Source organism: Callospermophilus lateralis, chromosome 6 (assembly GCF_048772815.1).
Source record: "Callospermophilus lateralis isolate mCalLat2 chromosome 6, mCalLat2.hap1, whole genome shotgun sequence".
Lineage (NCBI taxonomy): Eukaryota > Metazoa > Chordata > Mammalia > Rodentia > Sciuridae > Callospermophilus > Callospermophilus lateralis.
In genome coordinates, this window is record NC_135310.1 from 46,902,064 (window position 1) to 46,927,326 (window position 25,263).

At 37.1% G+C, this 25,263-nt stretch overlaps 1 protein-coding gene across 1 annotated transcript in view; it reads right to left on the bottom strand.

The window, feature by feature from the left end:
- Positions 1-5,704: 5,704 nt before the first annotated feature.
- The window catches only part of Slc35f1 (solute carrier family 35 member F1), a 374,177-nt gene continuing 354,618 nt past the window's right edge, over positions 5,705-25,263 (bottom strand). The window contains exon 8 of the mRNA XM_076859791.2: positions 5,705-5,929. Coding sequence (XP_076715906.1) covers positions 5,705-5,929 — 225 coding nt within the window. The remainder of the gene's footprint in view (positions 5,930-25,263) is intronic.

Consider the following 25,263-nt stretch of genomic DNA (forward strand, 5'->3'; position numbering starts at 1 on the left):
ACCATAATTTACTTCTGAATAATTCCAGCAAAACTGCCTTCTTTAGTCTCCTTCTTTTGCTCTTTTTTGTTTCACACATTGCAATGAAACAGCAGTGATGACGCTTGAGATATTGCCATAGTAGCTCCTCTCTCTTCTCCACCACCCCTGGCCACAGATGATTCTAAGCAGGAACCCTAAACAGTAAGATAGGAGCTAAGGCCAGAGCTGCTCTCCAGGAATAAGAATGCAATAGTTCCACCATTGTGAGCAGGTGGTCAGCTTCATCCTGCTGTTCTACCTCAGACTGTGACATCTTAGTGGCAGGGAGATGTGGCTGTCCACTTTGTTGCCAACCTGCCATGGGAAGGGATGTACCAGTTTATCTCTTAAAACCACGTGATCACCCTTCAGGTCCACCTGGGGTGGCCTTTCCCTGTTGTCTGGGCATAATTGTTAAAAGTGTCCACTTTCACTTAATGGATTGTATGCTTAGCCTACTTCATGCCCCACTGTAGCTCTGCATGTGTTAGGTGACCAGACACATTTTTTTTTTTTTTTTTTAGCTTACACCATCAGTTTGGAACAATGAGTTCAGGAATATTACTTTTCATTGTGTAAAGTAACACCTTTATCCTGATGTGATCTTTCAAGCATTGTGGGTTTAATTCTACTTCTAACTCCAAGACTTGGGGAAGGAGCTCATTTGCATGTTTTTACAGATGTTTATCTTATCTATACCAACCCTTTGGCCATCCAGATGGAAGGCCATAATCTAAGCGCCTATTCCCAGAGATCTCCTCCCTCTGATCATTAGTTTTCCTTGTTAAGCAGGTTGCAGTAGTGTTTGGAGGCTGTCTGAAAAGTGATGCACAACGGCTTTCAGGTGCTGATCAAAGGTCACCTGGGAGGGGTCAGGCTTTATTATGTTTTAGAATTAAACAGTTTTGACCACACAGAGAATGAGGGTCAGAGGCCCTGCCTAGGTAGCACATAGTGAGCCTTCTATTTATGCTTTCATGAAGAAGAAAGGGGGAAAGGGGAAGTGTGTGGGGAGAAGAAGAAATGAAAGAAAAAAGAGAGGAAATAGATTGTGTAAATAATTAAGAAGGTATAAGTTGAAAACACTATTTGCAAATAAAAAGATAACTTTTGTTACTTTGCACCCCAGGCCTGAACCTGAAGGACCAAACATTGCTTTTAAATGATTTAAAACAATTCTTGAGAAGCGTACATTTTGGTCAACACAGTGATTTATTCCTTTCCAAGAACAGGAATTTTGCAGAAACAAAGTCCTCAAAAATAGTAGGAAAACAAACAAACAAATAAACAAGATTTTTGTCATAGAATTTCTTATCCTTGTCCTTGGAACTTATGGATTAAAAGATAGACTTCATTAAAATAAGATGTCTGAGTGCTTCCATCTGCACGTTTTGCTGGGCACTGAAAATAGGAACGCTGGGTTTGATTTCAAATCCTGTAATTTCATACAGTAAATTTGTTTTCCTGGGGAACATGAAGACAAGATAATAAATTACACCCTTTCTACCTACTATTATGTCTTTTTCTATTTTCTCTCATGCTAAGAGTTATGAAAATCATTCAAGTGCTTCCTTATCTTACCATTGCAAGAGCTTTCAAGTACTAAGAAACTCAGTTCTTTCTCTTAATTAAAATTCATTGGGGAAATGAATGGAACATGACATGTACATTTATTGTATATGCTAACTGGACCCAAATCTTTTGGAATTGCTGGACATTTGGACATAGACTGGACTGAAATCAACCATATTTCATCTTCCATCAAAGAGCTTACTAAGCAGAATTAAACAGTACTTAAATTTATATTTCTGAAGGAAAAATCCTTTTTAAAGAGTGAATCATATTTTTAAGTAAATTGTGTGAAGTACATGTTCTAACTATTTATTAAAGCAGATCATGATGGATCTTGAATGAAGAGCACTTTACATAGTACTTTAAAAGCACTTGGTTTGTGGTTATTAGTTTTTTTTTCCTGAAAAATGAATGCTTTTAAAAAATAGTTTAAATATATGTCTCAGACACATAGTCACCTTGGCTCATTTAATTTTGAGAGACTGATTATGAATGCAAATGACAAGAAAATGTGAATGTATTTACCATCTACTCCTGGTACTTTCAGGGTTGTAGGGTGACAGCAGTTAGTGGCGGAGTGATGTTTACAAGACTCTGCAGGTTCTGAGCAGAACTGTGGGCAGTCCCTGCTTTATAAATGTCCTTCTCTGGAAGAGTGCTGATCTGTGGGTCTGCTGTTGTACCAAGGGTATGCAGAACTTTCTTCTTTATGAGAAACTGTTTCTCAGGGGTAAATTTATATTGTCCTACATGTGTTTTAAACATGGGTTTAGAGGTTGTAGCCTTAGAGTTTTATTAAGTACCCTGCTAAATAATTAACTTTGCAAATTACAAATGTGTTTAATTTGGCTTTCGAACCTATAGTTCTGAAACCAAGTGTGCCCTTCCTAATTTGGAAATATTTTCTTTCTGGTTTTTATTTTGACTTGTTCCCAGCTATCTACTTTGGTTGCTATTTCTAGCATCCCAGAGGAGCTGCTTCCATGGTTGTCATAGTGCAGACAAACACAAGAAAACCAAGAACTCAGTGCTTTCATAAAGCATTTATTTTTATTTGAAAACATTATACAGGCATTACATTGCCACAGCCAGTCCATAGGGGTGCATGCAAATATCAAAAATGGACAGTTTGTTCAACTCATCAGTGTAAATTTCCTTTTTGGTTCGTATTTTTCATCTGCAGTGTCAGGATTAGTGTGCTTTGTTATGTGGCTTAACAATAGAATCCTACCCATGGGGTAAAATCTGTACTGGCAGCTAGCTGGGGACTACTAGATGGTTACAAATAAAAATAAACCCAAAACAAATAATACTACACGCTTGTCAAAAGGTTAATAGCACAAGTTAGCAATATCTAAACTAAACATTGAAACATTTTCATGAGACAAATTTTCAGTGGTGCAAATTTTTCCATTGCTTGGTCTCCCTTGATGTGTGTGTTTCAGAGTTTGGAGCCGTGGGAAGGTGTGACCAAGGCAATTTCGGTCCCCAGTGCAAGTTTTCATTGAGGAATGAGAACCACTACTCATCTCTGGCAGGGTTTAGGAGAGCTGTGGTTTGCTCTTAATCAAATTTTATACAAGTTGCTAAAGTTTCTTTGTTGAGGAGAGAGTGGTGATGGATTGAAAAGCTGAAAGTTTTGCTGGTGTCTACTGAGGTTATGAAATCTCAGAAACTAAACGGCTAGAGTTAATATCGCCCTATTCCCATATCCCACCCCACTCCCCAAGGACCAATGTTTTCACACAAAAAAAGAATTTGTTCTTTACTTTTTTTTTTTCCCCCTTAAGGGTCAGTCTGGAGCTTATGATCTTAGACAATTCAATGTGTTACCAGCCTTTCTAAATGGAGACAAACCAACACAGTGAGGTAACCCAGTGACATGGAAGTCTGATTACAAGGACACTGAATGATAAAGGTATACAGTGAATTCATCTTGACCTTCACACTTGGTTTCCATTCAATGGAGTCAATTAAAATATCCTATAAAATAACTCATGTGTTGACCTTTAACCATCAGTTGATTGCAAACATTTCGGAAATTTAAATTAAAAAATAATTCCAGTCCACTGAGTAGACTTGGAAATAGTTTCAGCCACTTGCTTTTCATAAGACTACTAAGTGTCTACAAATTAGTGTCATAAGAATGAATTGAAGAGACAAAAACATTTGGCTTAAAATAAATACTAAAAATGCAATAAATCAAGCAAATTATGCAAACCAAAGGAATGTAAACACCAAAATAAAACCACAGTCTTTAAAGGTCTTCAGATCTGAATGGACAAAATATTCAGAGAAAGGTATTTAATTGGTTTAAAAGGTAGCAGAGAGCAGATGTTGACAAGGGTGCTTTGATTTGATGTAACCTTAACATTTACCTTTTTCCCCCCACAGAAAATGAAACATGTTTTTAAGGGAGCTGAACTGACCCTGAAATCTACACATTAGAGAAGATCATTTTTTTTTTCCCATCTCCCGAGACAGGACCATCCACACTGTGTATAAGTCAGGTAAAATGGCCACAGGAGTGCTAGCAGGAGCAGGAGATAAGTTTGCCATATTTAGGTCTTGTTCAGGCTCTACTCTGTCCTCTATGGATACCCCACTGGTGTTTTGCTTTGCTTGATTAGGATGTATTTATTTGAATTGCCAAATTTTCATAAACATTTATATAAATCCTGATATTCCATTGAAGATTTTTTTTTAACGGTATTTAGGTTAGCCAAATTCAAAGAGTACTTCACATTCTGCCACACAGAATCTATTCTAAGTTAAAGGGTTCTTCATTTCCTGTGTTTGGCAAAAAGGTTCTTCATTTCCTGTGTTTGGCAGAAAGGGCTATTTTATGGGCAACAGGTTAGACTAGTGACATATCACTCAAAGCCTTATCAGGACACTGTAATATTCTCTATATCCATAAGAATGTGTGTCAATATAGCCTGTCATTGGATGGATGCCAAATATGACCATAATGCCAGACTTTTTCAATGGTGACATCATTACCACTATGAAGTGACCAGAGCAATTGAGCCATTATTAGAGATTGCTCCACATCAGCACCTTGACTTTAGGAGGTGGCATAACCAATGATACTCCACAGCAAAGATAATTTCCATGTTGGTGTACTTCAAAAAGGCTTCCATATAATTAGGAGGGCAGAGGACCATGGCTTTTTCCAGTGCCTTGAATAATTTCCACGTTATTAGTAGGGAAATCTAGGGGAAAAATTGTTTTTCCCCTAGATTTATTTATTGTTATCCTGAAGCAAGGATATAGGGAGAGGATGAAAGGTTTTAAAAAAACATATCTAACCCTAAACACAAATGCTATTATTTCTGGGGTTTCTCGAAAGCCACAGAAGTGGAACAGTCCTTGTCCTGTTATTATGGGGACTTGATCAGCAGAATCGCATGGCACAACAGAAAGGCATGGCCTGGAGTAATCAGAGATTGAAATATAAAAAGGCTAAAATGTTTGTTTTATATCTATTCCTAGAATAGAGAATTATATGGTCAGTTGCCCCTCCCCACAAGGGTCACAGCACAAAATACTTATTGAGCAGGCAATCCAACAGGTAACAGAGGAAACCATTAGCCACCAGGTCCCTAGGATAAGGAAACTTCTCAGGGGTGGAGCTCCTGTGGCATGCATCACTCATAGAGTCTGTGCAAAAAATAAAGTATGATTCTTAAAAAGTGGCTTGCCATAGAAAAGTGGGATTTATGTTGACTACATGTGGGTCTGGCAATAGTTCCTATTGGGAGTACAAAACCTCCTCTGAAAGTCAGTGTAATAACAGTAACAATAATAATACAAATCATAATAACAATAATACTTGTTTTTGATTCAAAAATATTCACAATAATTAATGCAGGGGGGGTTGTGATCAGGATACACACTAGCTAGGCATCTCTCCAAGTCAGGTGGATGGGAGCCTGTGTCTCCAGTGATTTCCAGCTTGTTCCTTTTACAAGCTTTTGGAGGATTTGCTACCTTGCAGTCCACCTATGTAAACTGCACCTAATAAATACCTTTCTCTATGTACAATACAGAGATGATGGGCAAACACATGGCCACTGATCTGTCTTCAGCGGGCAGGGTGGACCTCCCGCTAGGCCACACGAACGTGGGGCTCCTCTTCTGTCTCCTGGCCCAGGCTGGTGTAGGTGACTGAAGGCTCCACCTGAGCTGTGGTTGGTAAGTCCACAACAGGTCCTGAAGGATTGCGGAACTGCTTGTACACTCGGGGGTCCTGGGCTATGTAGGTGGAGGTGGAGGAGTACAGCACCAGCCCGATAAGGATGGTGAAGAAAGACAGGAGATAAAGTCCTGAAAACTAAAAACACAACAGCAAGGTCATTTAGCAGCCAGAGCAGAAAGACTGCCACATTAATGAAGCCCAGTGAGGCAGGAGGAGCTGCTTCCTTATGAACAGGCAGCTTGATGGGCTGGCCAATACATGTGATGAAAAGTGAATTTTCTCTTCCTAAACTAGCTTGGTCTTATTGATTCCCCTTATCTTTTTTCTAGACCCTGTGGCTAATAAGAGGAACACTTAGCTAATTGTCTCTAAAGTGCCAATCTAAGTACCTGGTATGTTGGGAGAGCTAGTTAAGCACAAATTAAAATACATCAAGTTAAAAGCAAAAAAATCCCCAGCATCACTCAATAAAGACTTGCTTATTTGTGGCCTCATTAAACCCAAATGAAATACAGATATTCTGTTTAGGGTTGTAATGAAGCCATAAACAAGGAACCCCTCACTGACAGCTGCATCAGGGAACTCTGGTTTCACCATAATCCAATGCAGACATTATCTGTCTTTTCAGTAGGAACAACTATTGACTTTGGTAACTATCTTTTTTTTTTGCAAGATTAGATTATTCTTTGACAGGAAGAAACAGTACAACATTCCATCCCTGCCCTGCTAATCAAAAAGCAAAACAAATAGGGTTGTCCAGATAGCATTCTTTATCCGAAACTGCTTGCTTGACAATTCATGGAGTTTGTGTGTGTCTGTGTCTGTTTGTGTGTGTGTGTGTGTGGGGGGAGTAATTGGTTTATAAAATCCCAAGAATTCACATATTCTTGAAAAATTACAACTTTGGGACTTTCTCGAGCAGTTATACTGGAAGTACTTGAGTAGTCACTAGGGAAGCTAAGGGAACAAGATGAGTGTTTTCATTTTTCTTGTTTCACTCCTTCATTCAATGAATAGTTTCTTGCAATGCCTTCTCTGTATCAAATATTGAATTATATTCTGAGGAAAGAGAAATGAAAAATATGGCTGGTCTTGACCACCAAGGCCTTAAGAGTCTCACAGGAGAAACAGAGGCACAGACACACAAAAGCAATACAACACACTTATAGAGTGTCAAGGCTCATTTCAGTCAATAGCTACTATCCCAGTCTTGACCACTTCCTGTATCCATGGGAGAAAGGGATCAATTTTATTTCCTACTGTATTGTTTATGCTCAATTCTGGAAGAAATAACAACTGATAAAAAGAGAAAAATTCATTGGGGGCTGGAAGAAAGGAGAATAGGAAAATGACCCAGTAGGTTGTGAGGCTAAAATAAAGAGCTAAAAAAAAATAGCTATAAATGGTGGTTCAATAATAGGAAAGGCAGTCTTGCAATATGACACAGAAAAAAAGGTATCTCTGTAGCAAAAGTCCCTGCCACACTGTTTGTTCACTTTTTTGCTTTCTGCAGGAACAAGGTTGCTAAGACTAAAGGTCTGATTTTCTTTCTATAGCAGTCCTTGCCCTGACCCCCAACTCCTTTATTTTTCACATTCCAACCAAATGATGACACTTCATCAGATGGATTTATGTACTAGACTCAGCTTGAAATAGCTTCACTTAATTAACTTGAAATAATTAATTCAGTTTTCCCCAAAGAAATGTGCCTAATTCTTTGATTCATGAATTTGTCAAATAAAATGATCAGGAAAGAAGATCATTAACTCAGAAAGCCTACTTAACCCCAAATTTGCTTCCTGAAATTCTATATTCAAGAGATTCACCCTTTATCAGGAACTTTAGTACATTAAATGGGTTCATTACCAACATTATAAGATCACTTCAAATATTTTGTAAATGACTTTTACTTTCAAAACTCTACGTGTGTCTTTTCAGGTCAAGTATGAAACTTTGCATGGTCTCAGGTATGAGCCTGCCTCTCTTCTTGCAGATGGAGGTAGAGAGATTAAGAATGGGAGCTCATTCCCACCACCAAACTGGAATCATAGCTTTATTCCTCTCTAGCTATAACCATGGAAAATTTTCTTAAGTTTTCCAGGTCCAAGCTTCCTTGTCAATCAAGGGCCCCTACTGTGTAGGAGGTTATAAAGAGGTTATAAAGATCAAGTAAGATAAAGCCTGAAAAGCACTTATCACAGTACCTATCTTGCAGCAGTCATTCTGTTGGTTTCATTGTTGTTGCTATTGTTTTTGTACCACTTAAAAGGACATGGAACCATAAGATTGAGTGAAAAATCCACTAGAGAGTGCTTTCTTGTGCCACAGCTTTGGAACAACAACACATATTGTATTTCCAATGCATTTCTATTTAATTCATACAGAATTCCCTCTAAGATTGCTCTAAAGATAGATGGCATGAAATTTTATACAACAGTGGCATTTATTATTAGATGGTAGAGAAAGTTTTCACTTCCCCCAAAAGGGAGCAGACAGACAAGCATCATGATGAATCAGGATAAATTCTGAACATTACAAATGGTGACAGAAAGTCCTGATGTTTTAAAACAAGAAAGGTTTTCATCCCCGCCCCCATTTCTTTTCATTTTAACAATACAAAAGGAAATTTAATCAGGGTACCTGATAGAATGACCCCCAGTTCTGGATAGGTGCACTTATCTTGTACAGCATTCGTTTGAAAAACGATTCAACAAAAGTTTTGTGCAGTCTAGGCTGCTTAATTTGTTAACTGCAAAGACATTCTTATTTCTCCTTTCTCAAGCAAAGAGGATAGGAACACTCAGTGAGGACTGAAAGCTCTCTCAGTGTTTCAGAAAAGGCAAGATTTGGGGGAGGCTTGTCTCCACTAAGGGGCTGCTCTCTGAATATACTGTGTGGTCATTCCCTCAACCAAATGTAGCCCTCAGAATATGCTGTATGTTCTGAGATACAGGCACATGACAGCCTGCATTTTATCTGCACATAAGTCTGGAGAAACTGGGAAAGAATGAGCCTTATGTTAACATTACCACTCTTCAGACAATGTTTGCTTTGCTGCATTTTCCATTTCGATAGGTCTTTGTGAAAAAAAGGTCAGAAAATGCTACCGTAAATGAGAATTTCTGTGTGTTGCTTAAAATAATTTGATCGGGATACAATTCATTGTAAAGGAGGTGACTTGGAAGGCTGATAATAAGACTGTACAAACTCTTTAACTTCCAACTAGGAGTTAAACCTAGCTTTTAGACAGCTGGCATGTCAATATGGTTGCTATTTAATTAATGTGGTATTTGGCACATCATTAAAGACAGACAAAATTTTCATTTTATTTTTGGCATTAAACATCTAAGTTGAATTTTAATAAACTAAAGACTTCAATGGACTTAAACCTAAACAAGTAAAATAATCACATGGTTTGAAAGTCATTTTTCCAAGTACATTTATAAATATATCAACTATGATATGTGAGGAAGAGGGCAATTTTTTAAGGGCAGCTTTCTTTTTCTTGCTTGACTAAAAACAGCAGTGGTTGGCAGAGGAGAACATGGGCAATCCTCAGAGGGGAATAAAGTGAACTAGGAAGGGAAACTCATTTAAGCTGAACTTTTATTGACTTGTTTACATCAGCTACTTGGTATGGTAGGCTTGGTTTGACCTTATTTCCTGGCAAGTGCACCTTAAAGGAGACTGTTTATGATATATGCTTCTGTGAATTATAGGTTCTTGATGTTGGACTTGGGTCATTTTTGCTAAATAAGTGCTTGTACCTATTAACAATGAGAACTAACTGTTGATTTAATGGATAATAAAAAACTCAAGACTTAGCTCTTACAAACAGGCATATGACAGTTTATATATCTTAAAAAAGATTCAGTGGAAAAAAGAAACTGTTACTCATGAGAGGCGAATAAGGATTGGGAAAGAGTACTCAGTGAGTTTTCTTAGGAAAGGGGGAAAGGGAAAGCAGAGTGGAGAAAAGCTCCTGGAGTTACTTGAGAAAAAAGGACAGATCTAGACCTACCTTGAAGAGTCAAGGAAGCTCAAGAGATAATACAGTAGAAGGCAGGGTCAGATTAGAAAGAGAAATGATATATGTAAAAAAAAAAAATCTATATATCCAGGAAGAAAGAAAACTGCAGAATTGGATTTAAAAAATGTGTTCTGTCTTTTGTTTATCTTTTTTGAAAAAGTGTTTTAAGAATTTAATGTATAATTTTTTTTAAATAGACTTCATTCTTAGAGCAGTTTTAGATCCACAACAAAACTGAGCAGAAAGTAGGAAGAGGGGAAGAGTCTTCAGGTAGCCCTGAACATGTTTATACAGTCTTGACCAGGAACATCTTCCTGATCACAATGCACCTTTGGGCCACACAAACTTACACTGAAACCTCCTTATCACCCAAAGTGCAACACACACCACTATGTGTGCCCCTACTGCTGACCTGATGCCTTCTGAACTTGCATTTCAATAATGAACACTTGTTTTTCTGGACAGAAGGAGAGGAGCCTGATGGAACATTATCATTGTTGGCATCTTAAGCACCACAGTGAATGAAGGGCAATGCTTTCCAGCCCCCAAGTCTATCTATTGATGAGTAGGGGAAGGAAAGACCAAGCACCTCACACCATGGCTCAAGGACAATGCCATTGTTAAAATTCTAAGAACACATTGCCTGTTGGTTCTCTATTTGATCTAAATCTACCACTGAAAGAAGCATACCATTTGGAAATGCAATAATGCTAACAGTTGAAACTTGTTCCTGAACTGCTTAAGGAGGCACAACAGAAATGATGTTAAGGATATTTATAGATTTATTAGAAATTTCTAAGCATTATTCTAAGTGTTATGGTTTGGATATGAAATGTACCCCAAGGGCTCATGTGTGAAGAGCATGGTCCCCAAATGCAGCAATTTGGGAAGGTGATTGGATTATAGGTTCTGGTCTAATCAGTGGGCTAATCTACTGATGGATTCATAATTTGGTGGCTTTATTGGGAGGTGGTGGAAACTGTAGGAATTGGGTCTAGTTGGAGGGAGTGCACTGAGCCAACAGAATATGGCCTAAAACCTCTGAAACCATGAGCCAAAATAAACTTTTCCTCCTTTAAATTGTTTTTCTCAGTTCAGGAACAAGTATCAACTGTTAGCATTATTGCATTTCCAAATGGTATGCTTCTTCCAAAGTATACTCAGATCAAATGGAGTCCCAAAAGACAATGTATTCTCAGAATTTTAACAATAATATTGTCCTTGAGCCATGGTGTGAGGTGCTTGGTCTTTCCTTCCCCAACTCATCATTTTATTCCAGGGGAAAAAAGTTCACTAATATAAATGACTTTTAATGCTGAAGCATTTCACATATATGATGAATATGTAGGCATGATACCAATTTCCTTTTTAGTTATCATTCAATTTATTCTTTTAAAAAATACCTGGGGATAGAGCTCAGTGCTAGAGCACAGACGAGGCCCTGAATTCAATTTCCAGTACTGTAAAATAAAGAAATAAATTTTAAAAAGGCATCAATCTAATTAAATTCTCTCTCCTTCCCTCCTTCTCTCTCTCTCTCTGTCTCTGTTTCCCCACCACCCAAATCAGGGGATTGAACCACTGAGTTACATCCCTTGTCCTTTTTATTAACTATTACTAATTTTTAATTTTAAGACAGGGTCTTACTAGTGTGCCCAAGCTGGCTTCAAACTTACAATCCTCTTGCTTCAGACTCCTGGGTAACTGGGTTATAGGTATGTGCCATTGTGCACTTTCCCATATTTTTAACTCCAGTAGAAAACATCTATGAGGGTAAAGTCTAGGAATCTGCAAACTTAACAGATGCTTTAGAAATCAATGCAACCATGGGTAAGCACAGCAATAAATGGCAGTGACTGGTTATTTTCAAGGTTATGCAGCCTTGGCTGGTAAATGTGGGCTTAAGAGCTGCTGGGAAGAAATTCCATATGGAATTCCATAACTTTAACAAGGTAATTGTGGCTGGAAAAAAATAGACTTTTAATTAAGTTTATAATAACCTTCTTAAACATTCTTTGCAATGTAAAACAAGATGTTCCTTCCCTGCCCCCTTGTTTTTGCCTTCAGGAAAGTGTGTAATATACGATGCACATACAAAGATAAATCAACTGGCACATCTATCGGTGATTAATACATAGCCCGATTCTGTTTGATATGGAAACAGATTGCCAATTTGGAAATACTAGATACCAGAGTGGTATAAAGACCCGTCAGTGAATAAATAAAGTAAAATGACAATTGAAAGAGTGAATCAAGTCATGCATGGTGGTTCACACTTATAATCCCAGCTACTTGTGAGGCTGAGGCAGGAGGCTTGCAAGTTCAAGACCAGCCTCAGCAACTTACCAAAACCCTTTCTCAAAATTAAAAAAGTAAAAAGAAATGGGGATTAGCTCAGTGGTAAACACCCCTGGGTTTAAAAAAAAAAAAAGAGTGAGTCATAAATTAAATGTGTGGCTGCTCTAGTGAAGAATAATTGAAAGGGAAATCTTTGGTCTGTTGAGTCCCCAATTTACATGTGGATCTTGGGGTAGACCTTTTGGCAGGAGTCTTGGAAGGGAAGTAGCCAACTGCTACATGTCCTGGGGTGGGAAGGAGAAGTGCTCAGTAATGAAAACACATCTCTCATATCCCTGTACTTCTTAGAGGGTTGAGGACCATACTATGTGTCTAGGAGAGCAAGAGCTACAAGAGGCTGCTGGTCAGTGCTGGGTGTGCTGTAGGCAGTGGCCTGGTTAGGATCCTGTGATGGAAGGCTCTGCCTGGGACTGATCTGCTGCTGCTGGGTCAGTGCCAGTTTCTATTCAGCCATAGAAACTAGACAGACCTGGCTCCACAGAAAAACCAACACAAACAAGTTCATGCTGGCTCTTCTAATTTTGGCTCTACACTAAACTAACAAGATCATTTTTATTATTATTAAGTGTATGAAAAATATGAAACTTTGACTTATGGGTTTACCAAACTAGAAATAAATGACCTTGGGAGACACAGCTTTTTCAAATACTTTCCGACTCCCCAGTTATTATCCTACATATGTCTCCCCTTGTTTCTCCTATTCTTTTTATCATTAGCCAACAAAAAGCTAAATATTTCTGATTAAATATTGCAATAATTCTTTCTTCTTGATCATATTATGGAAAATACCAAATGTGGGCATGGTACACAATATACTGACAAATACTGAAATCAGACCTAGAATACTGGCTCCCCACTGCCTGTTCTTTCTCTAGGGAATTCCAATCCCAAATTCATGATAATATAATCAAGCCAGGAAATAAAAAAAGCCTGAGTGCTTTAGTATGCCAATGGTTTCTCCATCCATATCAGAAAAGCAGGGCATTGTTAAGATTTAATACTTTTTAAAAAAATTTTCCCTTGAGCATTGAATTGTTAAAAAGAAGGAAACAGCAATCAGGTTCCTTGACGTCTGTGTGCTTGACTGTCACCCAGGCCAAGGCTGTTGCCCTGAACACAATCCCAGTTTGGTTTATGAGGCCTTATATTTGGTTTGCAAAACCAATTCATTTGGCAGTATAATTTATGCAGCCAATCACATCTTAGGCTGATAAAGTTTCTTTTGCAGGCAAATATCTTCCCTTATGGATAATTTCACACATGAGTACAGCAATAGAGAGCTAAAAATGGATTCTGCCATTCTCTTTTATATGACAAACAGACAATTTCACTTGGTTTGATGAATTGATAGAAATTCTCTTTCATGTAGATTTGTTTTCTGCAGTCCATTAAAACATTAATACCCAGGTCAAAGTGGAACAGAAGGGGCTTCCTTTTTGGGAGTGTTTAATTATAGGCTCAGTTACAACCAAGGCTATTTAGTGTCTCATTTATGTTACCTTCCCATGCATTGTTCTTAATATCACTATGTAGTCTAGAAGGGAATACATTTGTGTAGAAGACACTCTGAGCAGTAGCCTTTGCTCCATTTGGACTCTTGTATCACAAAGCATATATTTTCCTCAGCACAACAAACAGATGCACATGGAGCTCTAGTGTTTTTGCAGAAGACTAGATGTTAAAACCAATGAAGGCTAGTTTCTAGCAAATGGTAGTATTGCTGCTCAACATATCCGAAATATCACCTGTCCCCAAACATTGGAATCAAGGGATGGAAGTGGATGTGCCACTATTCACTATTTGCTCTGTTGATGCACTAGCAAAATTTTTAGTTTCAAAAGGAAGCATGCTTTCCTTGAGAAACAGAACAATGACTCCACAGAATTGCAAGTTAAAGACTGTCATCTGGATACTTTCGGCTCCTCATGCTTCTGAATCAGCAGGCAAAGAGGCGAGTGAACAGTGTTTATTATCCTTAAAGAAAAGGAAGACGATAAAACTTCATGAGTCTGAATACCTCTTTCTGTTCTCCAAAAGCCAGCCAAGTTAAGGGAACAATGAGAGTGAGTCTGGGCCAGAATGTCCAGTTAACATATTATCTTGAAGGACACTGGCTTTCTCTTGTTTATGCTGGGAACTTGGGCAAGTTAGTGTTATCTAAAGAGAGCTGCTTTCTTGCATACATGTCAAGTTCCTTGAGGTGCCAGTCATACAATGTACAAAGCAAGCTAAGCTGATGGTGCTTCTATAAGCTAACCTACAAACCATGCTCCCCTACAGGAATAGGTGAGGATTGGAGCACTGTGGAGAGGGAAATGCTTGTTCAGGCAGCCACTCCTGGACAGAGCATTGTGAGGGATAGGAGGTACTATTTTCTGGGAAAATATGGGAGGTACTGTGTGAAACAAGAGGTAAACCTGGCCAACCCATTGCCACTGGACCTTCTGGCAAAGTACCTGTCCAATCCACTTTCATCGGCCCCCACAAGCATTTCTCAGTAAACCTAATATCTAATATCCCATCTGGGTATCTTCTTTGGTCTTTCAGCAACCTATCCCACTGCCCTAGAAAAACTGGACTGTGTACATTGCACAGTGCTGGATGGGTGAATTCTGATTACCAGGGGAAAACTGGACTACTACTTTGCCAAGGAGGGGAGAAAATGTATATCTGTAATACAGGAGATCCCTTAGGATCTTACCATATCCAGAGATTAAAGTCAATGGAAAACTACAATGATCCAGTATAGGAAGGACTACTAAGACTTTTAAGGAGTTGAATAACTTCATGATGTGAAAATCCATTACCAGCAGACAAATTTCTGACAGCCACAGGAGCTAGAAGGGAAAAATAATAGATTCTTGCCCAGCGCAAGAGCCTTTGGATAGTGCACACCTCTGCTGAACCTTAGCTTTAACCCAGTGAAACTGATTTTGGACTTCTGGGCTCCAGAACTGTGAGAGAATAAGTATTGGTTATTTTGAGCCACGAAGCTTGTGGTCATTTATTCCAGTGGCCATATGAAACTAAAAGACCCAGTAATTAATTATTTGTAGAATAATTGAGTATGACTGTGAGATGAGACCTTAAGTAGCACCTAACCACCAAATCTATTAAAAAAAATACTACTGACTTCCTACTATGTGTCTCATGCTGGAGCTATGGTTATAAATAAAATGGATATGACCTTTGTTTCCAGTCTATATGGGAAACAGACTAAAAATAAGTTGAAAGAATTAATCTGTAATACAGTTTGGGAAAATGCTATGAAGTAAGTAAACAGGTGACAGGATGATGTGATAGAGTTCCATAGAAGCTACTTAAATAGTCAAGGAAAGTCTTGGGTGAAGATGAGGCATTTGAGGGCTAAAGGATCAGAAGAAGTAGCCATGAAAGCATCAAGGGGAGGAGCATCCAGGCCAGGAGACATTAAGAACAAGAGCCCTAAGGATACAAGACATTAAGAACAAGAGCCCACAGGGTTTGGATAGCTCAAGGACACTCAATGTCACTGATGTCCAATACTCAACAGTGATTCATAGTCACTGATAGGACTTAAATTCATCACCTTCCTTATAACTCATGAGGAAACTGTTGTTATTTTTCCCCCTTTTCAGAAGAGGACATGAAAGCATAGTGGGGTCAGGAATGGATGTGGAAGCCACAGTCAGGGTCAGTGTTCGAAGGTCAGCAGTGCATGTATATTTTACTCAAAATTCAATGAGAAAGAAGTATCAAAGAGTGTTCAACAGAGGAGAATCTAATCTGTCTTGTGTTCTAAGAGGATTATTCTGGTGAGTAGTAGGTTAACTGTAGAAACAAAGAAGCAGAAGCAGGAAGATCAAGAGACATTGTAATGGCCTGAGGGGGAGATGGTGGTTTGGACCAAGATGGTGGGAGAAGACATAGAATCCATTCTGGAAGAAGCTCAACATAATTTGCTGATGGGTGAACTGTGGGGGATAAAGAAGAAAGAATCTAAGACTGAATTTTGATTACTGAAGCTGAATATTCTTAGGTATATGATTCTTTAGTAAGCTTTCTCACAGAGCATTTATTCCCCCTATTTCATATATCATTTCTTTTATCAGTGGTGATTTCCATGTATCTTTTTTTTAAAAAATATTTTTTTAGTTGTAATTGGACACAATGGCTTTCTTTTACTTATGTATTTTTAGGGGGTGCTGAGGATCCAACCCAGCACCTCGTACATACTAGACGAGCACTCTACCGCTGAGCTACAATCCCAGTCCCTCCATTTATCTTTGATTGTGCTAGTGTAAGTTGTCTTGTTCTAGGTATAATTCCTACCAATATTTACTCCCATAAAGTTCTCCCATCACTTCATTCCATTCCTTCTTGTAGTCTGAGAAACATTCTGAGAATTGTATTCAGGAAAGCACAAGGAATAACACGTCTAAACTAGGTATGAAAATCTTGCTTGGCAAACACAGCTGCAGTCTACCTTTTCCAAAGTGTTTTCTCATTTCATTTTCAAAGAACCAATCTGTCAGAGGAGTATGGGGTACCATGATGAACACTTGATGCTGGGGAAGTGGGAGGCTCAAAACTGCAGTTAGGCCTTTGATCCTGTAGTCCCAGCTAACACGATGCCTGGAGACCTTGACACTCAGCTCAAGCCTCTTCCCTCTCTTCTAATTGCTTGATTAACCATACTTCCAAGCTGTTAATTATTTCTCTTTCATCCGTTCCGTTCCCTATACTCAAGCTTCTAAGGACAATCCATATCTCTTTTACATAAAGAAAGGATTCAACTTAAATTCAACATATATTGGAACAACCTTAATGTATTATTGATGAACTTGAGAGATGTTCTTTCTTAAATATAAAAAGAACCAGAGAAACAGCCTTGACGACATGAAATATGTGTTCCCTCTCATCATATTATAATTCTGTATTTCCTTCTTTTTTATGTACTTGGTGGTAGCTTTCTGTGAAAGATAGAAAAAGGAAATAAATGGATAAATAATTTATCTGTGAAGAATACTATGATATGGCAATTGTAAAGGAAGAAAACATATTATGATTTTAATGGTTAGGTTTTTCCCAAATAAGCAGTTTGTTTCCTGATAAACAGATGCCATATTCTCCTAAATAGCCATCAATATTCACTTTTAAATTTTAGAATTTCATGAGAAATTTTTGGTTATCTTATAATGCCATTGCTATTGAATTTTCACAGTATTGTGTAATCCTTAAAATCCATGCAGTGTTATAAAAAATGCTAGTTTCTTTCCCCTTCCATAAATTAAATTTTGTACCAATTCTAAAAATAAAATTATCTAATGTCTTAATAAGTAACAGCATAAACTTTGGGTGATGCTATATTAAAAAAAACCACATTTTTTTCCCTCAGAATCTATATGTGTCCCCTATGCTTGACATCCATGAATCAATATATCTATCATGATCTGTAAGTTTCTCTATATACATTTTTGAGAAAGACAGGAATGGCCAGAGATCACCATGCTTTAAAGAGACCTGTAATTTAGGACCTTCTTTGCTGTCAAATTAGCCAGTGGATCTTTTCTCTGGACAAGTCAATTTGAGATTGTGATTATTATTGCCTGATTATGTTTCTCCTGAGGTGTACTGTATGTATTAAGTCAGTTTACATTGTTTTCCCTGTTTCCAAATGCTTTTGCCTCCCAGAGAGCTCATTGTTATTTGTAAGATATGGATTTAATATTCCTTCCCTCACACATCTTAGCTCAAGATTACTGATTTGCATGGGTCCCCTACTCATTCTTTTACATAAAATGAAATTCATAAAACATTAAACCAAAGATATATCACCACATTTTTGATTGTGCATGCTACTGAAATTCTTACAACAAGATGGACAGGTATGGCCTTAGATACCACCAAGAACAGAAGACTAATGGAAAGGTTTCAAGGAAAATTAACATCTACTTCAAGAGTCAGTAAACTACTAAATATAGCAGCTGCCTGACTTTGTATGTAAAGTTTTATTGTGACACAGAAATATCTCTGGTACCATTGAGTAGATGTGAAGTAACTACGTAGGCTGAAAAGCCTAAATATTTATAATCTAACCCTATACAGAAGAGTTTGCTGACCCCTGGTCCATATCTACATGTATAGCTAGAGATAGGTAGACAAAGTCTTTGATGGTGATTCATCTAAAACTACTCTGGATGACTTATGGGTAACATATCCAAAATATTAGATATAATTTAATCCTCTTGGTAAATTCCCAACCTTTAATCTGAGTTCCTTTCTCCCATTCTTCCATACTCCTGTTATACTTCATACAGTTACCATGCCATTGAACAGACTTCTGAATCTCCATGTTTCCTTGAAATGTTCCCTAAGCAATCCATCAATTTAGCCAAAGCAGGAACCTAAACAGTGGTTTGCTATTGTAAATCTAAAGTTTTTTTTGTTCTGTAGCTCGTTTCATCAACTTGAGCTGTAAAGATCCACATTGATCAAAAACTTTATCAAATTAAAAGCTCAATTGAAAGCATCACCAACAAATTAGACCACTTGGGAGACAGGATCTCAGACAATAAAGACAAAATATATAATCTTGAAAAGAATGTAGACAACACAGTGAAAATGGTAAGAAACCATGAGCAAAACATTCAAGAAATATGGGATAACATAAAAAGACCAAATATAAGAGTTATAGGGATAGAGGAGGGAATAGAATTCCAAACCAAAGGAATGAGCAATCTATTCAATGAAATAATATCCAAACACGAAGAACGAATTGGAAATTGGATTGAAGAGGCTTATAGGATGCCATTCAAATGTACAAAATCACAACAGAGCCACACCAAGACATGTTATAATGAAAATGCCTAACATACAGAATAAGGAGAGAATATTAAAAGCTATGAGAGAAAGAAATCAGATTATATATAGGGGGAAACCAATTAGATTATGTGCAGATTTTTCAACCCAGACCTTCTTCTAAAAGCTAGAAGATCCCAGAACAACATATATCAAGCTCTGAAAGAAAATGGATGCCAACCAGGAATCTTATATCCAGCATAATTAAGCTTTAGATTTGATGATGAAATAAAAACATTCCATGATAAACAAAAGTTAAAAGAATTAACAACTAGAAAGCCTGCACTACAGAACATCATTGGCAAAATATTCCATGAAGAGGAATTGAAAAACAACAGTGACAATCACCAAAGGGAGGTATTACACTAAAGGAAAAACTAATCAAAGGAGAAACCAAGTCAAGTTAAATATCAAAAATAAACAAAAATGGCTGGGAATACAAATCATGTCTCAAAAATAACCCTGAATGTTAATGGCCTAAACTCTCAATCAAAAGACACAGACTGGCAAATTGGATTTTAAAAAAAAAAAAGACCCAACAATATGCTTCCTCCAAGAGACTCAGCTCATAGGAAAAGACATCCACAGACTGAAGATGAAAGACTGGGAAAATTTATACCAATCACATGGACTGTGGAAGCAAGCAGGGATTTCCATCCTTATATCAAATAAAGTAGATTTCAAGCTAAAGTTAATAAAAAGGGATAAAGAAATACATTTAATACTCCTTAAGGGAACCATTCACCAACAACACACAACAATAATAAATTTATATGATCCAGACAATGGAACATGTATGTTCATCAAACAAACTCTTCTGAAAGTTCAAGAGTCAAATAGACCACAACACAATAATTCTGGGTGACTTTAACACACCTCTTTCACCAATAGATAGATCTCCCAAACAAAAGCTGAACAAAGACACTATGGAACACAATAATGCAATCAATAACTTAGACTTAACTGACACATATAGAATATTTCATCCTTCAATGAACGAATATACTTTCTTCTCATCAACACATGGATCCTTCTCTAAAATAGACCATATAGTATGCCACAAAGCAATCTTAGCAAATATAAAAAAGGAGTGATACTACCCTGCATTCTATCAGATCTGAATGGAATGAAATTAGAAATCAATGATAAAATAAAAACTAAAAGCTACTTGAACACCTGGAGACTAAATAATATGTTACTGAGTGAACAATGGGTTGCAGAAGACATCGAGGAGGAGATTAAAAATTTTTTAGAGGTGAATGAGAACACTGATACAACATATCAAAATCTCTGGGACACCACGAAGGCAGGGAAGTTCATTGCATGGAGTTCATTCCTTAAAAGAAGAAAAAGTTAACACATAAATGACTTAATATTACATTTCAAAGCCCTAGAAAAAGAACAACAAATCTACACCCAAAGCAGTAGAAGACAGAAAATAATTAAAATCAGAGCTGAAATCAGTAAAATTGAAATAAAAGAAACAATTAAAAAAATTGACAAAACAAAAAGTTGGCTCTTTGAAAAAATAAATAAAATTGACAGACCCTTAGCCATGTTAATGAAGAGAAGAAGAGAGAAAACTCAAATTACTAACATACGTGATGAAAAAGGAAATATCACAACAGATGCTACAGAAATATAGAAAATAATTAGAAATTATTTTGAAAATTTGTACTCCAATAAAATAGAATATGGACTGGGGATGTGGCTCAAGTGGTAACTTGCTCACCTGGCATGCGTGGGGTGCTGGGTTTGATCCTCAGCACCACATAAAAATAAAAATAAAGATGTTGTATTCACTGAAAAATAAATATATAAAAAATAGAATATATTGAAGGCATTGACAAATTTATAGAGTCATATTATTTTCCCATACTGAATCAGGATGATATACACAATTTAAACTGACCAATATCAAGCGATGAAATAGAATATGCCATAGGAAGCCTATCAACCAAGAAAAGTCCGGGACCAGATGGATATACAGCCAAGTACTATAAGACCTTAAAAAAAAAACAAACAAACTAATGCTAATACTCTTCAATTTATTTCAGGAAATAGAAAAAGAGGGAGAACTTCTAAACTCATTCTATGAGGCCAAAATCACCCTGATTCCAAAACCAGGCAAAGATACATTTTAAAAAATAAAAGTTCAAACCAATATCTCTAATAAATATAGATGTAAAAATTCTCAACAAAATTCTAGCATATCATATACAAAAACATATCAAAAAGATAGAGCACCATGATCAAGTGGGGTTCATTCCAGGGATACAAGATTGGTTCAACATATGGAAATCAACAAATATAATTCATCACATCAACAGACTTAAAGATAAGAATCATATGATCATCTCAATAGAAGCAGAAAAAGCATTTGACAAAATACAACACCCCCTCATGTTCAAAACACTAGAAAATGTAGGGATAACAGGATCATATCTCAACACTGTAAAAGCTATCTATGCTAAGCCTCAGGCCAACATCATTCTAAATGGAGACAAGTTGAAGGCATTCCCTGAAAACCTGGAACAAGACAGGGTGCCCTCTTTCACCACTTCTATTGAACATAGTTCTTGAAACACTGGCCAGAGCACTTAGACAGAAGAAAGAAATTAAAGGGATACACATAGGAAATGAAGAAGGAAGAAATTAAAGGGATACACATAGAAAATGAAGAACTCAAGTTAGCACTATTTGCTGATAATATGATTCTATACCTAGAAAACCCAAAAAGTTCCACCAGAAAACTTCTAGAACTAGTAAATGAATTCAGCAAAGTAGCAGGATATAAAACCAACACATTTCTGTTTATCAGTGACATATCCTCTGAAAGAAAAATGAGGAAAACTACCCCATTTACAAAAGCCTCAAAAAACAAAACAAAACAAAACAAAAACAAAAACAAAAAAACCCTTGGGAATTAACCTAGCAAAAGAGATGAAAGACCTTTCAAGGAAAACTACAGGAAGCTAAAGAAGGAAGTTAAAGAAGAACTTAGAGGATGGAAAGATCTCCCTTGTTCTTGGATAGGCAGAATTAATATTGTCAAAATGACCATACTACAAAAAGCACTATACAGATTTAATGCAATTCCAATTAAAATCCCAATGACATTCCTCATAAAAATAGAAAAAGCAGTCATGAAATTCATCTGGAAAAATAAGAGACCCAGAATTGCTAAAGCAATCCTTAGAAGAAGAGTGAAGCACATGGCATCACTACAGCATACCTTAAACTATACTACAGAGCAATAGTAACAAAAACAGCATGATATTTGCACCAAAATAGACTGGTAGACCAGTAGAACAGAACAGAGGCCACAGACTACCCCACATAATTCCTTATATTAGACAAAGGAGCCAAAAACATGCACTGGAGAAAAGGTAGCATCTTCAACGAATGGTGCTGGGAAAACTGGAAATCCATATGCAACAAAATGAAATTAAATCCCTATCTCTCACCATGCACAAAACTCAACTCAAAGTGAATCGAGGACCTAGGAATTAAACCAGAAGAAAAAGTAAGCTCTAATCTTCATCATATTGGATTAGGCCCTACTTCTTTAACAAGACTCCTAAGAATTAAAATAAAGAATTAATAAATGGGATGGATTAAAACTAAAAAGCTTCTTCTCAGCAAAAGAAACAATCAGTGAGATGAATGAGAGCCTACAGCCTGGGAGCAAATTTTTACCAGTTTGCACATCAGATAGAGCACTAATCTCTAGGGTATATAAATAACTCAAAAAGCTAAATTCCAATAAAACAAATAACCCAATCAATAAATGGACCGAGAAACTGAACAGACACTTCTCAGATGGTGATATATAATCAATCAACAAATATATAAAAAAGTGTTCATCATCACTAACAATTAGAGAAATGCAAATCAAAACTACCCAGAGATTTCACCTCACTCCAGTCAGAATGGCAGCTATTAAGAATACAAACAACAATAAGTGTTGGCAAGGATGTGGGGGAAAAGGTACACTCATACACTGCTGGTGATACTGAAAAATGGTGCAGCCAATATGGAAAGCAGTATGGAGAATGCTTGGATAACTTGGAATGGAACCACCATTTGACCCAGCTATCCCACTCCTGGGTCTATACCCAAAGGACTTAAAAACAGCATACTACAGGGACATAGCCACATCAATGTTTACTGCAGCACATTTCACAATAGCTAAACTGTGGAATTAATCTAGATGTCCTTCAGTAGATGAATGGATAAAATGAATGGATACACAATGGAATATTACTCAGCAATGAAAGAGAATAAAATCATGGCATTTGCAGGTAAATGGGTGGAGTTAGAGAATATAATGCTGCATGAAGTTAGCCAATCCCCAAAAACCAAGTGCCGAATGTTTTCTCTAATATACGGAGGCTGATTCACAGTGGGGTTGGGATGGGGAGCATGGGAAGATTACACAAACTCTAGATAGAGTAAAGGGGAGAGAGGGGGAGGGAGGTGGCAAGGGGGTAAAAAAAGATGGTGGAATGAGATGGACAATACTACCCTAAGTACATGTATGAAGAAGATACAAATGGTGTGAATATACTTTGTATACAAGCAGAGATATGAAAAATTGTGCTCTATATATGTAATATGAACTGTAATGTACTCTGATGTCATATATAACAAATTAGAATAAAAAATTTTAAAAAGAGGGCTAGATAAATATTTTAGGCCATTTACTGTAGCCATTGTAGCACAAAAGCATCCGTGGATAATGTGTAAATATATGGGCATGGTTATTCTTCAACAGAACTTTTTTTACAAAAGTGGGCTTGGCTTAGAGGTCATAGTTTTTGTTCTCTACCCTAGAGGATCTCAGTCACAAGGAAGGAGCCTGGGTTCCTGAATGGCTGCATAAAAGCACCCTTCCCTCACTGCTAGAAGCCAACACTCACCCCAACTCACTCAACAACATGGAAGCCCCAAAACAGGCTGCACTGGTTACTGTGTTGGGGAGAGCCAAGCTCAAACATTCAATGCTCTATCAACTAAGTGTTCCATGTAAAGTGATTTTGGGCCTAGTGCTGCAGGCCCAATTACTTGCAGTCATTAATAATATCAAAAGACAGTCATGAGAAGCTAAGTATTAATTTTAAAATCTCCCCTTTACAATTACAAGTGGGTGCTATGAGCTTAAAATTCATAGTGTTTTAAGATGCATTCTTACAAAAAAAATACAAGCTACTTATGTGGATATTTTTACAAATACTTTCATGCCATAGGATGTCACAGGTTGAGGCTGCCTCCCCTGGCTTTTAAAGTGCAGTTACATTGCTAAAATTTCTCATGCTGCAGAGGATCAACAGGCTGCTTGGCTCAAGATTCTGATCCATGTCTAATGAAAGATTCCATTCTTAATGAAAGTTTCCAGTCTCTCCAAACTCTCTGGCACAGGCTCTCAGATGTTAAGGATATTTGACATTGCTGGTCTATTCAAGTTTCAGTGGTTTGAAACCTCATATTTTGCATTAATCTGCCTGGTGATTTTTAATGTTCCTGTCATCTTTATTTATAAATAAAGAGGTAAGCACCAAAACAGTGGCTGGAACATAACATGCATAGAATGAATAAGTATGTGCTGGATGATGTTTTAAATTGAATGCATCATAATATATTATTATAATGACTTAGTGTCTGGAGTTATTAAACTTTATTTGCCAAATCTCTAACAACAACAACAACAAAACAGTAAGAGAAACTGGCAAACGTGGGATTTAATTATAGCGGCAGATTTTGAAAGGTTAGGGTGAATCATGGAGCTCTACCCCTATCCTCAGAGGATGTAACCTGGATTAGTAGCATAGGCAGTCAATATTAAGAAACTTTTATTTATTTTACTATTTTATAACTCATGACAATTATTTTAAAAATCATGTAGCATACGGTTGAGAATAAAATATGCAGAATGTTTTTAAATGAAAATGTACCAGTGAAATTTTACAACATTTTGCACTAATCATATTACCCAGAATAGTTGAAGTAGTCTTCCTGAACAAATCTTAAATAGCTCTCCCCTTTTGTACTCATGAATATTTGGGTGGTAAAAACATTTTTTCTAATGCAAAAGAGAAGTTTTATGAAGCCCTTACCTTCCTAAGCTATTACTCTTTAAACAGGGTCACCTGTGGTTTCAGGCCATATAACTAATGGCCTAAGTAGAGCGTTTGAAGGGGGCTGGAGAGAACTTACCATGTTCATTTTTTATATCAATTTC